This window comes from Mauremys mutica, chromosome 1 (genome assembly GCF_020497125.1).
Source record: "Mauremys mutica isolate MM-2020 ecotype Southern chromosome 1, ASM2049712v1, whole genome shotgun sequence".
Classification (NCBI taxonomy): Eukaryota; Metazoa; Chordata; order Testudines; family Geoemydidae; genus Mauremys; species Mauremys mutica.
In genome coordinates, this window is record NC_059072.1 from 205,770,222 (window position 1) to 205,783,289 (window position 13,068).

A 13,068-nucleotide genomic window follows, 5' to 3' on the forward strand; every position below is an offset into this window, starting at 1 on the left:
CATTCAAGCGAAATGCAAACATGCTTTTATAATCTTAACACACTGATGCAGCCTTAACTATTGTACAGCAGCAAGTAACAGCCAGCTGCATAAGTGCCCCACAGCCCAAGAAGGTTAACTGAGTGCCACACTCGCTCTCAAAACAAGAGTACTGATACTCCCAGGCCTTGTCTCGCCTCTAAGAAAGGTGCAATTTTTTGCCTCAGGGTACACTGCAGTCAAAAACCCACAGCAGGCCTGTGTTAGGCTCACAGGGCTAAAAAATTGCAGCGTAGATATCCAGGCTCAGGCTGGAGCCCATGAGCGGGGAGGGGAAGGAAGGATGGGATAGCACAGAGCCCTGGCATAGGAGACTGTGGTATAGGAAGATTGGTAATGGGAAGAATATGACTAAATTGCAGCCACCTCTTTAGCGGATTGCAGCAATGGCATAAACAGCTAGAATATACCAACACTCCACAGCAATTTAGAATAGGAAACCCACGGGGGTGGGGGGGCGGGAACAGAACCGGTCAACGCTACAGGAGAAATTTAGGTCAGCAGAATGCTATTAGTCTTATTTGGGCAGGACACTGGGGTTAACACCATTTACTCCTACTTACAGGAAAGGCAATGAATCCAGTGAACACAAGTCGTCAGTACCTCTGTTTTATGTCTCATCCATTCTTACACAGATGTTCACAGCATATAATGGTGGAATACAGTTCTGCCCCACCTCAGTGGATGAGTAACACTTCGCAGAAGGGGTTTTTCTATTCTCTGGAAAAGGTGATATGAAAACAGAATGGTAATCAACACAACCTTAGAAATACCTGCTGCTTTGTCAGCTTCTTAAATAGAAGACTTAGGCTATGTCTACACTACAGATGCTACAGTGGCACAGTTATGAAGCTACAGCTGTGCTGCTGTAGCGCCATAGCATAAACAATTGCTATAGTAACAGAAAGGGGGTTTCCATTGCTGTAGTTAATCCACCCCCGAGTGGTGGTAGCTAAGCTAGATCGATAGAAGAATTCTTCCATCAACCCAATGGCATTTAAACTGGGGCTTAGTTTGGCCTAACAACATCTCTTGAGGGTGTGAATTTTTCATACCCCTGAGCAACATAGCTAGGTCGACCTAAGTTTTCGATATAGACCAGGATTAGAACATGTTTGCACTACAGCAGTATAGTTACGGCCGGGTAGCTATGCCATTGTAACCTGCTAGTATAAACATAAGACTACAGCAACGGAAGATGTTTTTCCATCACTGTAGGAACTCCACCTCCCTAAGTAATGGTAGCTAAGCCAACAGAAGCATTCTTCTGTCAGCTTAGCTGCTCCTGCAGCAAGAATTAGGGCAGGATAGTGCTCAGGGATGTGGATTTTTTTTTACCACCACAAGGGCTGTAACTATGTCAACCCAAATTTGTAAGGCAGACCATGCCAAATGCTGCCACTACAAAAAACACTAGGCATTTTTACTCTCCATAGTGCAAGATACTGCTAGGAATTTTTAAAGTAAGTTTCACATACCCACTTTATCCTTCGTTATTTCACCAACTATTTCCTCCTGCGTTTGCAGAAAGAGATTAAGTTATAGTGCCTCGTCAGTCACTCGCTTTTGCACCAGAATTACCTATACAGTTTGCGTTAGCATGCCCTCCCTTTCCTGGCTGATAATTGTTGTGTGTTAACAAATCACTAAATATAGGCCCTAGCGATACAGCATCTATTTATTAATAAATATTTATACAAAAAGTATTAAAAATCACATCATATTTTGCTAGATTTTAAAGTAGGCCAGATTGTAAACTGATTAATAAGGTCTTTTTAAAATACTACCCCACCTCATGTAAAACTGTACTAGATTTAAAGACGTCCTAAAGGTAGTAAGAGGGAAGATTCTTTCATGGATTGAGAACTGGTTAAAAGACAGGGAACAAAGGGCAGGAATAAATGGTAAATTTTCAGAATGGAGAGGGGTAACTAGTGGTGTTCCCCAAGGGTCAGTCCTAGGACCAATCCTATTCAACTTATTCATAAATGATCTGGAGAAAGGGGTACACAGTGAGGTGGCAAAGTTTGCCGGTGATACGCTACTAAACTGCTCAAGATAGTTAAGACCAAAACAGATTGTGAAGAATTTCAAAAAGATCTCACAAAACTAAGTGATTGGGCAACAAAATGGCAAATGAAATTTAATGTGAATAAATGTAAAGTAATGCACATTAGAAAAAATAACCCCAACTATACATACAATATGATGGGGGCTAATTTAGCTACAACTAATCAGGAAAGAGATCTTGGAGTCATCATGGATAGTTCTCTGAAGACGTCCATGCAGCGTGCAGCAGCAGTCAAAAAAAGCGAACAGGATGTTAGGAATCATTAAAAAAGGGATAGAGAATAAGACGGAGAATATCTTATTGCCCTTATACAAATCCATGGTATACCCACATCTTGAATACTGCATACAGATGTGGTCTCATCTCAAAAAAGATATATTGGCATTAGAAAAGGTTCAGAGAAGGGCAACTAAAATGATTAGGGGTTTGAAATGGGTCCCATATGAGGAGAGATTAAAGAGGCTAGGACTTTTCAGCTTGGAAAAGAGGAGACTAAGGGGGGATATGATAGAGGTATATAAAATCATGAGTGATGTGGAGAAAGTGAATAAGGAAAAGTTATTTACTTGTTCCCATAATATAAGAACTAGGGGCCACCAAATGAAATTAATGGGCAGCAGGTTTAAAACAAATAAAAGGAAGTTCTTCTTCACACAGCGTACAGTCAACTTGTGGAACTCCTTGCCTGAGGAGGTTGTGAAGGACTATAGCAGGGTTTAAAAGAGAACTAGATAAATTCATGGAGGTTAAGTCCATTAATGGCTATTAGCCAGGATGGGTAAGGAATGGTGTCCCTAGCCTCTGTTTGTCAGAGAGTGGTGATGGATGGCAGGAGAGAGATCACTCCCTCTGGGGGACCTGCAGGCAGGATGCTGGGCTGGATGGACCTCTGGTCTGTCCCAGTATAGCCATTCTTATGTTCTTAACATGCTAGCTACTATTATGGAGAGACTATTAATCTCCTAGTAATTAAAGCTGCACTTGATTTCCATCCTATGTAAAAACAAACTCATGTTTTCTTTCCAGAGTGTAGTGTAAACTTTCAAAGTACAATTTTCTTCTAACAGCAGGAAAGAAGCGGTGCAAATACTTTCAGATGAAAAGATGTTACAGTGACTGAATTTTAATAAAGTTTAACTTTTGTATCTCTGCATGTTGATAACTGAAGTAAATGCCTCAGTATTCACTTGGGAAATAACTTTCCATCATATCCTTATTCATAAGATGCGTGGGAGTCCCCCTGCCCACCACCACCCAATGGCTTTGGATAAAAATGCCAATACAACCTCCATGTAACTCACTGGGGCTGCTTATCATACTGCAGCTCTCTGTCTGAAGGAATTGTGAGTGTTTAAGTTATCCTTTGACTCCTTCTGAAGAATGGTTGTGCACCTGGGGCCTGATCCAATAATCATTGAAGTTAACAGAAAAACTCTCACTGACTTTATGGAAGTTGGAGTGGTCACCTCACTAGGTGCTCTCTTAGAACTCTTTTCCTCTGTCTTACACCCACGCTCAGAAACAGTGACCTGGAATATCTGATGACCTCAAAATGCTGCATCATTAGCTGATAACTGGTTTACAGGGAAGAGTGAAGCCTTTTGGGAGACCACCAGGAACACTTCCTGATGCACTCTAGATTTATCTTCAAGACCAGCCGTCCAAGGTAAAATACTGGACATTCCTTAGCTTGGGTTGTCCAAAAAGGGTTTTTACCTGCATAATGGGCACATTTATAGTTTTCTACCTATTAAAATTTCCATTAAAGCTATAGATCAAATTAATTATGATATTGTGACTATATGGTCATTCCAAAATCTGTTTTTGTTCAGTTTGAAAGATGTTTTGTCAGCTTGCAGGCCTGCCAGTGCATATTGTAAATAAAACCAGTAAGAGAATATTTCAAAGCATGAATCAGAAATGTTTGTGTAAATAAAAATTGCTATGACTGAACCAGAAACTTTCCAAAAGTGTTATGCAAAAGTAAAGGGTTTGGGTTTTTTCAGTGCCTAGACAGGAGATAGCTTATTAAAGGGGGGGGGGGGGAAGGTCTCATAACTGTTCCTTGCTATTAGAAACAGCTAGATCCCTTAATAGAGGCTATTAAAATAGTCTCTATGAAAGTGTAGGCTGTTATGGGGTAGTTCCTTGGCTATGCAGAGAGTTGATCATGACACACAATTCAGATGATCTCACAACCGTCGGAAACAAAAGTGTGGATCAAAATACTAAAAATGTTTGAATAACCAACATACTAAAAGTGACCAGAAAGAATTTTGAAAGCTTTTTTTTTTTTTTTTTTTTAATATTTTCACTGCAACCTCTCTAACCTTCTTCTCCCACAGTTTCTCCCCCAGGCACTTCCTCCAGAGTAGAAGAATGTCACATACGTGCAATTGTGCTTGTTATCATAGGATTGCCAGGCAGAGGATGCTGCAAAGCTTATTTTAGAGCAGTAGATACATTTTCCAAGACTAATTGGGCATTAGACATATTCCTATTATATTGTTAAATCTATTATATTGTATATGTTAAATCTGAGCCCTTCAGTCACTGCTAGGTAGCTGGCAAAACACTGTGCAATAACAAAGGTGAAATTTTAGCCCTGAACACCCAGCATAGACACTGACAATATCCAACCAATCACAGACCTGGAAAAAGGGGAGCTCAAATCCTGGTGCATTTGCATTGTCGCAGTACAGTTACTAATGTGGATTTTTTAATGGTTCTAATGTTTAACACATAAAATGCAGTGCCTCAATAATGTTCTTAAGAAATCGGGGAAAATTCCTCAAAAAGATTCTAGCCATCTGATTTCACCCTATGGGAAGCCTGAAGCTACTCAGTGTCAAAGCGAGCAATATCTTAATTTAGTTTTACAATAAGTTTTGCACCTCAAAAATACAGTCAAAATCAGTCATTTCCTCCCAGTCTCCTCAATTTGAAATTGAGACAAATGTTTAAAGAAAGAGGACATCAAATTCCTGTTTGTTTGTTCTAATCAGTCACAACTGAAACATATATCTGTAGCTAAACTAAAAGTAAAACAAAAGACCTGTCATTGTTCAAATATAAAGCAGCTACTAAATTTAGGAGCAAACTAACAGTGATCAATGACTTTAAATATTTGAAATCACTGTGTGGTATTTGAGAGCTTATTGCACACTGTAAGAAAGACCTTTCACAACATAATATTCCCAAAAGTCCCACTAGTTAGGAGCCTTTACTCTTATTACTAAAACAAGCAAACTGTCTCTAGAGGAAGGAATTGGGGGTCAGGAAATCCTGACTTTTAATCTCAGCTCTGCCAATGACTTCCTCATAACTCGACAGTAAGTAATTTCTTTCTATCTCTGTATCAGAGGGGTAGCCGTGTTAGTCTGGATCTGTAAAAGCAGCAAAGAATCCTGTGGCACCTTATAGACTAACAGACGTTTTGCAGCATGAGCTTTCGTGGGTGAATACCCACTTCATCGGATGCATCCGACGAAGTGGGTATTCACCCACGAAAGCTCATGCTGCAAAACGTCTGTTAGTCTATCAGGTGCCACAGGATTGTTTGCTGCTTTCTATCTCTGGTTCCCCATCTGAAAAATGACAATAATGCTTACACACCACACACAGCATTCTGAATTACTTTATAGTTGTACAGAGCTTTGGAAACAAAAAGTGCTATTATTAATTACATTAGCTTCCTGAGACTCTGTAATTGGCTACAGCTACACTAGATTAGAGAGTTTAGAGCAGTGCAGCTGTAAGCTCTCTAATGTAGCCACTCTAAGCCGACATACTCCAGCCCCCACGAGTGGTAGTAGCTATGCTGGTGTGAGATGCTCTCTCACCAGTACATAGTGCTGTCGACACCAGCACTTGGGTCGGTGTGACTTACGTCGCTCAGGAAGGTGGCTTTTTCACATCACTAGGCGACATAAATTATACCTACGTAAGTGGTAGCGTAGATATAAGCTAAAAGGAAAGACAGTGTTAGTTTTTACAGCAACACAACATGTCTGGAAACCAGCACTGTGCTAGTACTTTCAGAAGCCTAATTTAAGCAAACTCACTCACCTTAGTCTAGATATCTACAGCCTCCTGACGACAGTATGTCCTCCACCTTTGTACTCACTATACATTTTAGCAATCTTGTGTCCTGAAACTTGAATCTTAGTTGTTTGCCCAGTTTCTGAGATACGAATCAGCAGTAAATAAATCAGACCAGTTATTTATAGGTCTAGCTACGTAAGAGCAAAAACTTTGATGAGGAAGTATAAAAGACAAGGAAGGAAGTATAAAATAAAACAAGTAAACAAACTAAACTTTAAACTATGCGAAATCATGGTGCTGATTTATAGTCATGGCTAAACAAAACACACAACATTACAGGTAGAAAAACTCCTAAGTTACTAAAGAATGGTTACTTAGGTTATGTCTACACTAGAGACCTTACACTGGCACAGCTGTACCAATGCAGCAGCGCCGCTATAAGATCTCTTGTGTAGCCATTCTATGCAAATGGGAGAGAGCTCTTCTGTCAGCATAATTAAACCACCCCTAACGAGCGGTGGTAGCTACATTAGCTGGAGAAACTCTCCTGCCGACATAGCACTGTGCACTCTGCCACTTATGCTGGTGTCATTTATGTTGCTCAGGGGGGTGGAATATTCACACCCTTGGGCAATATACATTTTACTTACATAACTGGAATGTAGACATGGCCTTAGAACAGGTACATTGCAGTGTGGATGTTTTAATATACTATTATTTGTCGCACAGTAACTCCAATAGACCCATCTGAGATCCTGACCCTGTTGTGCTAGACACTACATACACAAAAGAGAATCCCTGCCCCAAAAAGTTAAAATTTAAATAGACAAGACAGACAAAGCATGGGAGAAAGAATATAATTCCTATTTTGCAGATGGAGAACTGGGGCATAGATAGATTAAGAGGCTTGCCCAAATTCACACAGTAAGCAATAGTACAATTCCATTGCAAAGCTTTGTCTTTAAAATGATATACTATACTTTATAGCCATTTTGTTATGTGTACCACAAATCCTCCCCCACCTTTTATCAGTGGCTGCTAGACAACTCTGAGACCACATTCTACAGACCATTACCCTCTGACCCCACTGAGGATTACCAAAAGAAACATCACCTGCTCAAGAAACTCCCTAAAGAAGCACAGAAATAAACCTACATTGACACACCCCTAGAGCCCCAACCAGAGGTATTCTATCTGCTACCCAAAATCCATAAACCTGGGAATCCTGTACATCTCATCATCTCAGGCACTGGCACCCTGACAGCAGGATTCTCTGGCTATGTAGACTCTCTCCTCAGGCTTTACGCTACCAGCACTCCCAGCTATCTTCGAGACACAACTGACTTCCTGAGGAAACTACAGTCCATTAGTGATCTTCCAGAAAACACCGTCCTAGCCACTATGGATGTAGAAGCCCTCTACACCAACATTCCACACAAAGATGGACTACAAGCCATCAGGAATAGCATCCCCGATACCATCACGGCAAACCTGGTGGCTGAACTTTGTGACTTTGTCCTCACCCACAACTAGTTCAGATTTGGGGACAATTTATACCTTCAAGTCAGAGCACTGCTATGGGTACCCACATGGCCCCACAGTATGCCAACATTTTTATGGCTGACTTAGAACAATGTTTCCTCAGCTCTCGTCCCCTTACGCCCCTGCTCTACTTGCGCTACACTGATAACATCATCATCTGGACCCAGGGAAAAGAAACCCTTGAGGAATTCCACCAAGATTTCAACGATTTCCACCCCACCATCAACCTCAGCCTGGACCAGTCCACACAAGAGGTCCACTTCCTAGACACTACAGTGCTAATCACATAAACACCACCCTATACCGGAAACCTACTGATCCCTATACTTACCTACATGACTCCAGCTTTCATCCAGACCACATCACACGATCCATTGTCTACAGCCAAACTCTAAGATACAATCACATTTGCTCCAATACCTCAGACAGACACAAACACCTACAGAATCTCTACCAAGCATTCTTAAAACTGCAATACCCACCTGGTGAAGTGAAGAAACAGATTGACAGAGCCAGAAGGGTATCAAGAAGTCACCTACTACAGGACAGGCCCAACAAAGAAAGTAACAGAACACCACTAGCCGTCACCTATGGCCCCTGTAGCGGGCTGGCTACCCGCTCCTGCCCTTTGGGGCTTTAAAACAGCCCTGGGAAGGGGCTTTTGGCTGGGCTGATTGGGGAAATGGCGGCAGCTGGGGGCCACGCCCCAAACTGAGCCCAGGGCCTTATAAAAGGCCAGAGCAGCCAGGACGCCAGAGAGTCTCTCTCTGTGGTTAGAGAGAGATGGGTCTGGCTGCTTAGACGTTAAGATAAGTACCTAGGGTGAAGCAGGATGGGGAAAAGGGCTGAGGAAGCTCCAGCCTAGGAAAGCCCCAGGCCTGCGGCCTAGTACGGGGCTAAGAGGTACTGGGGTTTGCAGGGGGCAACCTAAGGATAGGCAAAGCAGCAAGTCCGAACCCCGTTGCCGGTGATGAGAAGGCTGACACTGCAGTCTGTCCCAGGATATGGGGCTCGATAGTGACTGAGCAGTAGCCATTCTGAGGCAAGTGGGGATAGCGTGGTGGGGGGGGGTTCCCCTGAGAGGGGGAGACCCAGTTAGAGTAAAAGGGGCACTGGGTTCAGGGAGGGACACGGGGCTGAGAGTAAAGCAGGTGGATCACCAGCCTGCAGAGGGCGCTCCGGACTGGAAAAAGAGCTAAGTTGCGGAGTAACCAGTAGGAGGCGCCGCAGGGGTGAGTCCCGACCCGTTTACAGCCCCCAACTAAAACCTCTCCAGCACATCATCAAGGATCTACAAGCTATCCTGACGGACGAAATGGGTTACCAATACAAAAAAGTTTGAGAACCACTGATCTACAACCTATTCTGGAAAACGATCCCTCACTCTCACAGACCTTGGGAGACAGGCCAGTCCTTGCCTACAGACAGCCCCCCAACCTGAAGCAAATACTCACCAGCAACCACACAGCAAGAACACCAACCCAGGAACCAATCCCTGCTACAAACCCTGGTGCCAACTCTGTCCACATATCTATTCAAGGGACACCAGCATAGGACCTAACCACATTAGTCACACCATCAGGGGCTCGTTCACCTGAACATCTACCAATGTGATATATGCCATCATGTGCCAGCAATGCCCCTCTGCCATGTACATTGGCCAAACCGGACAGTCTCTAAGCAAAAGAATAAATGGACACAAATCTGACATCAGGAATCATAACATTCAAAAACCAGCAGGAAAACACTTTAATCTCTCTGGTTACTCAACAACAGACCTAAAACTGGCAATTCTTCAACAACAACAACAAAAACTTCAAAAACAGACTCCAACGTAAAGCTGCAGAACTGGAATTAATTTGCAAACTGGACACCATCAGATTAGTCCTGAATAAAGACTGGGAGTGGTTGGGTCATTACAAAACCTAAACTTAATTTCCCCAATACTAATTTCTCCCTACTGTTACTCACACCTTCTTGTTAACTGTCTGTAATGGGCCACTCTCTTACCACTTCAAAAGTTATTTTTCCTCCTTTAGTATCCTGCTGTTAATTGATCTCTCTCCTTAGACTGACCTCACATTTGGTAAAGTAACCCCCATTCTTTCATGTATTTATACCTGCTCCTGTATTTTTCACTTCATGCATCTGATGAAGTGGGTTCTAGCCCACGAAAGCCTATGCCCAAATAAATTTGTTAGCCTCCAAGGTGCCACAAGGACTCCTCGTTGTTTTTGCTGATACAGTATAACACAGCTATCTGTCATCATTCACTTGTGACCCCCTACAAGTTGGAATATACTTGTGTCTTTTTGGTCTACTGCTGAAAAACCCTGGGGTGAATCCAGGCCCTACTGAGGTCAATGAAAGTTCTGCCATTGACTTCAAAGGGGTCAAACATTTCACCCCTAGAATCCATTTTTAAATTGGGCTGGGCTGGGCAGGGGTGGGGGGAGAGAAGAGATAGTTTGAGGGTGGGGAGAGTTACTTTATATGAATTTAGTTGAAAATGCAGGAAATGTGTCCCCAGAAATGGGGTCTTTTGTAAGAATATAGCAGTACAAACATATTTTTATACTGAATGATAAGAGTACAGGACTAGTAAAAAAATTCTGAGCTATTCTCACCTCTGACAGCCATTCAGCATGACCTTGGACAAATTGCTCACTCTCTCAGCGCCTCAGTTCCCCTCCCCCACAACCGTGAAAGGTAGATAATATTTACTCAGGAGTTATTAGGAGGTTTAATTTAGTGTTTGTAGAGCACTCATAGCCTTTTTTTCCAGGGATACCAAAGTACTCTATTATTCCATCCACTGTATTCGCTTTCCCATTCCTCTTACCTACTGTGGGACAGAGGATGGAAAAATGTATTTATCCGGGGTTGTGTATTATGCTCACCGACCACTGTGATACCCAAGAGAGGTGTGTGGTGGGCGGCTAAGCAATTTAGGGCCTAATGCTTCAATCCTTACTCATTTGAGTCATACTTGCTACTAGCCCCACTGAAACCAATGAGCTACTCACATATGTAAAGACTATTTGCACAATTTCATAAATTAGATGTTCCTCTGAAATGATTACAATATAAGGAAGTGTCCTTTTTGCCTTTAAGACACCATATCTACCAATGACACTACTATTACATACAGTGATCAGGATGCACGTTACTGTTTTGCTCTACATCATGCTTTCCATCCAAGGACCTCAAAGTGGTTTGCCAAGTAAAGCCTCACCACACCCCCATAAGGAAAATATCTGTTATCCCCATTTTACCAATGGGGAAACCGAGTCATGGAGCAGCTACATGAATCGCCCAATAGCAGGTAGCAAGTTTGTTGCAAAATTCAAGAGTTCCTAGCACCCAGTTCTATGTTCAGATAAGATTTGTATTCCCCGAGAACATCCAGCGTAAAGCTGCCAAATTCCAAACAGCTAAGACAAGGCAGGTAACAACTCTCTCATTTCCTTTGTGATCCTAGAAACAAAAGCCATCTCATCCTCGTCTAATTACACCTGTTTCTGAGCCACCTGCCTAGCGTGAAGGATGGGTTATTTATGAAGCACCAGCTGTCATATAAGGGGGACTAGAAGGGGCATCAAAAGATCCCTTTGGAAAGGCAACATTTGCTGCTCCACATAAACTCCTGACTGGTCACCCAACACCCTGCATATGGACAGGGTTATTTTTCAGCGATCTCTAACCACCCGCTAACTACATTCCCTGCTGATCCCCCCCAATCACAGCCAAGGGACGAACCTGCTCCAGCCACCACCGCCCGGAGCCGCATGCAACTCCAAGGCCGGGATCTCGCCATTGGCAAAAGCCGCCGGGGCCACCCGAGGCGCTGCCTTCCAGCCAGCCAACAAGTTGAAAGCGAGTTTCCAAAGAGAGCTGCCAAACCCCTGCCCAGGGCACACACGGGCCCCCGCCACACGCCCACCCCGACCCACTCACCGCCGGGAAGCCTGCCCCGGTGCGCTGAGCCGCGCTGGGGCGGGGTCCGCCGCGCTCCTGTCCCCGCCGGGCCGCGCAGGCTGTGGAGTTCGCCCCTTGCCCTGCCCCGAGCCGGGAAAGCCACGGAGCGGCGGCCGCGGGCGGGGAGGAGCCTGGCGGGGGGGAGCGGCTGGCAAAGGGGCAGGTGGCGGCGTGGCGCGGAGTCACTGCTGCCCCCCCCCCGGCGCGGAGTCACTGCTGCCCCCCCCCCGGCGCGGAGTCACTGCTCCCCCCCCCCCGGCGCGGAGTCACTGCTGCCCCCCCCCCCCGGCGCGGGAGGCTGGTGGCCGCCCGGGAGTCCAGGCTCGGGGGACGCACCGCGCTCGGGGAGGGGGGCAGGTGTGACAGGGAGTCCAGGGGCTGCGGGCGGCGGGCGCCAGTCCGCTCATCCCCGGGGCGTAGAAACCAGCCGGCCGCTCCCCGCCGGCTGCCCCAGCCAGATCTCCGGCCCAGGGCGCCCGGGGGCTTGTAACGCGCCCCCGCTGCTCCGGGGGGGTCTCGCTGCCAGATCTTTCAGGCGGGGGTGAGGGGTGGCAAGGCGCCCTGACGGCTGAAGCTCAATGCGCATTTTGGTGCGATTAAAGAACCCCAGAGAGCCGCCGGCTGGCTGTGGGGCTCCCTTCTCGCCTTCCCTGGGCTGGCAGGTGTTTGTGTTTCAGCCTCTGGAGCAGCCCAGCTCGCGTTACAGCCGCACTGCACCGGCGAGTTACATCCCGGCGCCGGGGGAACCCTCTGCAGGCCAGTGGGAGCTCAGGGTTTCCTCTCTGAGAAGGCAGGCGAGGGCTCAGTGGGAGGAGCGCCTGGGATCAGCTTCACCAGGAACCCTGCCGGGTGCAGCAGGTGGTCCTGTGACTTAGGTCCTCTCCTAGCGAGCAAGCACGTGTAGCTACTTCTTCCTCCCCCTGGCGATTTGCAAAGCGCGCTCATCCCAGGAAAGATCAGACCCCTTCCTGACACCTCACCGTCTCCGCCCTTTGCTTTTAAGGGGCTGCCTTTTGCATTTGGAAAGGACGAAGAGTGAGCGTTAATGGGCTCGCCTCACACCTGAGGAGGATATGGAGGAAGATTGCTCCTTTTTTAGCTGTCTTCCTTGTAAAGTTCAGTAGTTTACCAGCCCCAGGAAATGTATTTGTCTTTAGTTCCTCTATGCATTATTCTGTAATTTGCATTAGCATATGTTAAGTGCATTGCAACATGCTATTTGCCACCTCCCGCAGCTCCGGGGCCTTAGTTTGACTTCCCCGCCCTTCCAGGAATTTCGCAAATAGGTCATTGGGTTAGCGACTGGGAAAACGTGTCCTAAACCCTTTTAAATCAGAGTCCAAAATGGCCTCTGTTAGACCTGGGTGCTATCGGTCTTGAAAACTATGACTTAA

The 13,068-nt window shown here is 45.3% G+C and overlaps 1 protein-coding gene across 7 annotated transcripts in view; it reads right to left on the bottom strand.

Moving 5' to 3' along the window:
* The window catches only part of TMPRSS2 (transmembrane serine protease 2), a 41,025-nt gene extending 28,290 nt beyond the window's left edge, over positions 1-12,735 (bottom strand). Inside the window, exons 1-2 of one of the 7 annotated variants that reach the window (XM_045002526.1) lie at positions 12,655-12,735; positions 603-759 (exon numbers count right to left, since the gene is read on the bottom strand). In XM_045002526.1, coding sequence (XP_044858461.1) covers positions 603-660 — 58 coding nt within the window. In that variant the 5' untranslated portion in view covers positions 661-759; positions 12,655-12,735. The other 6 variants (XM_045002525.1, XM_045002527.1, XM_045002524.1 and 3 more) reach the window with 6 other exon arrangements.
* Between the last annotated feature and the right edge of the window lie 333 nt (positions 12,736-13,068).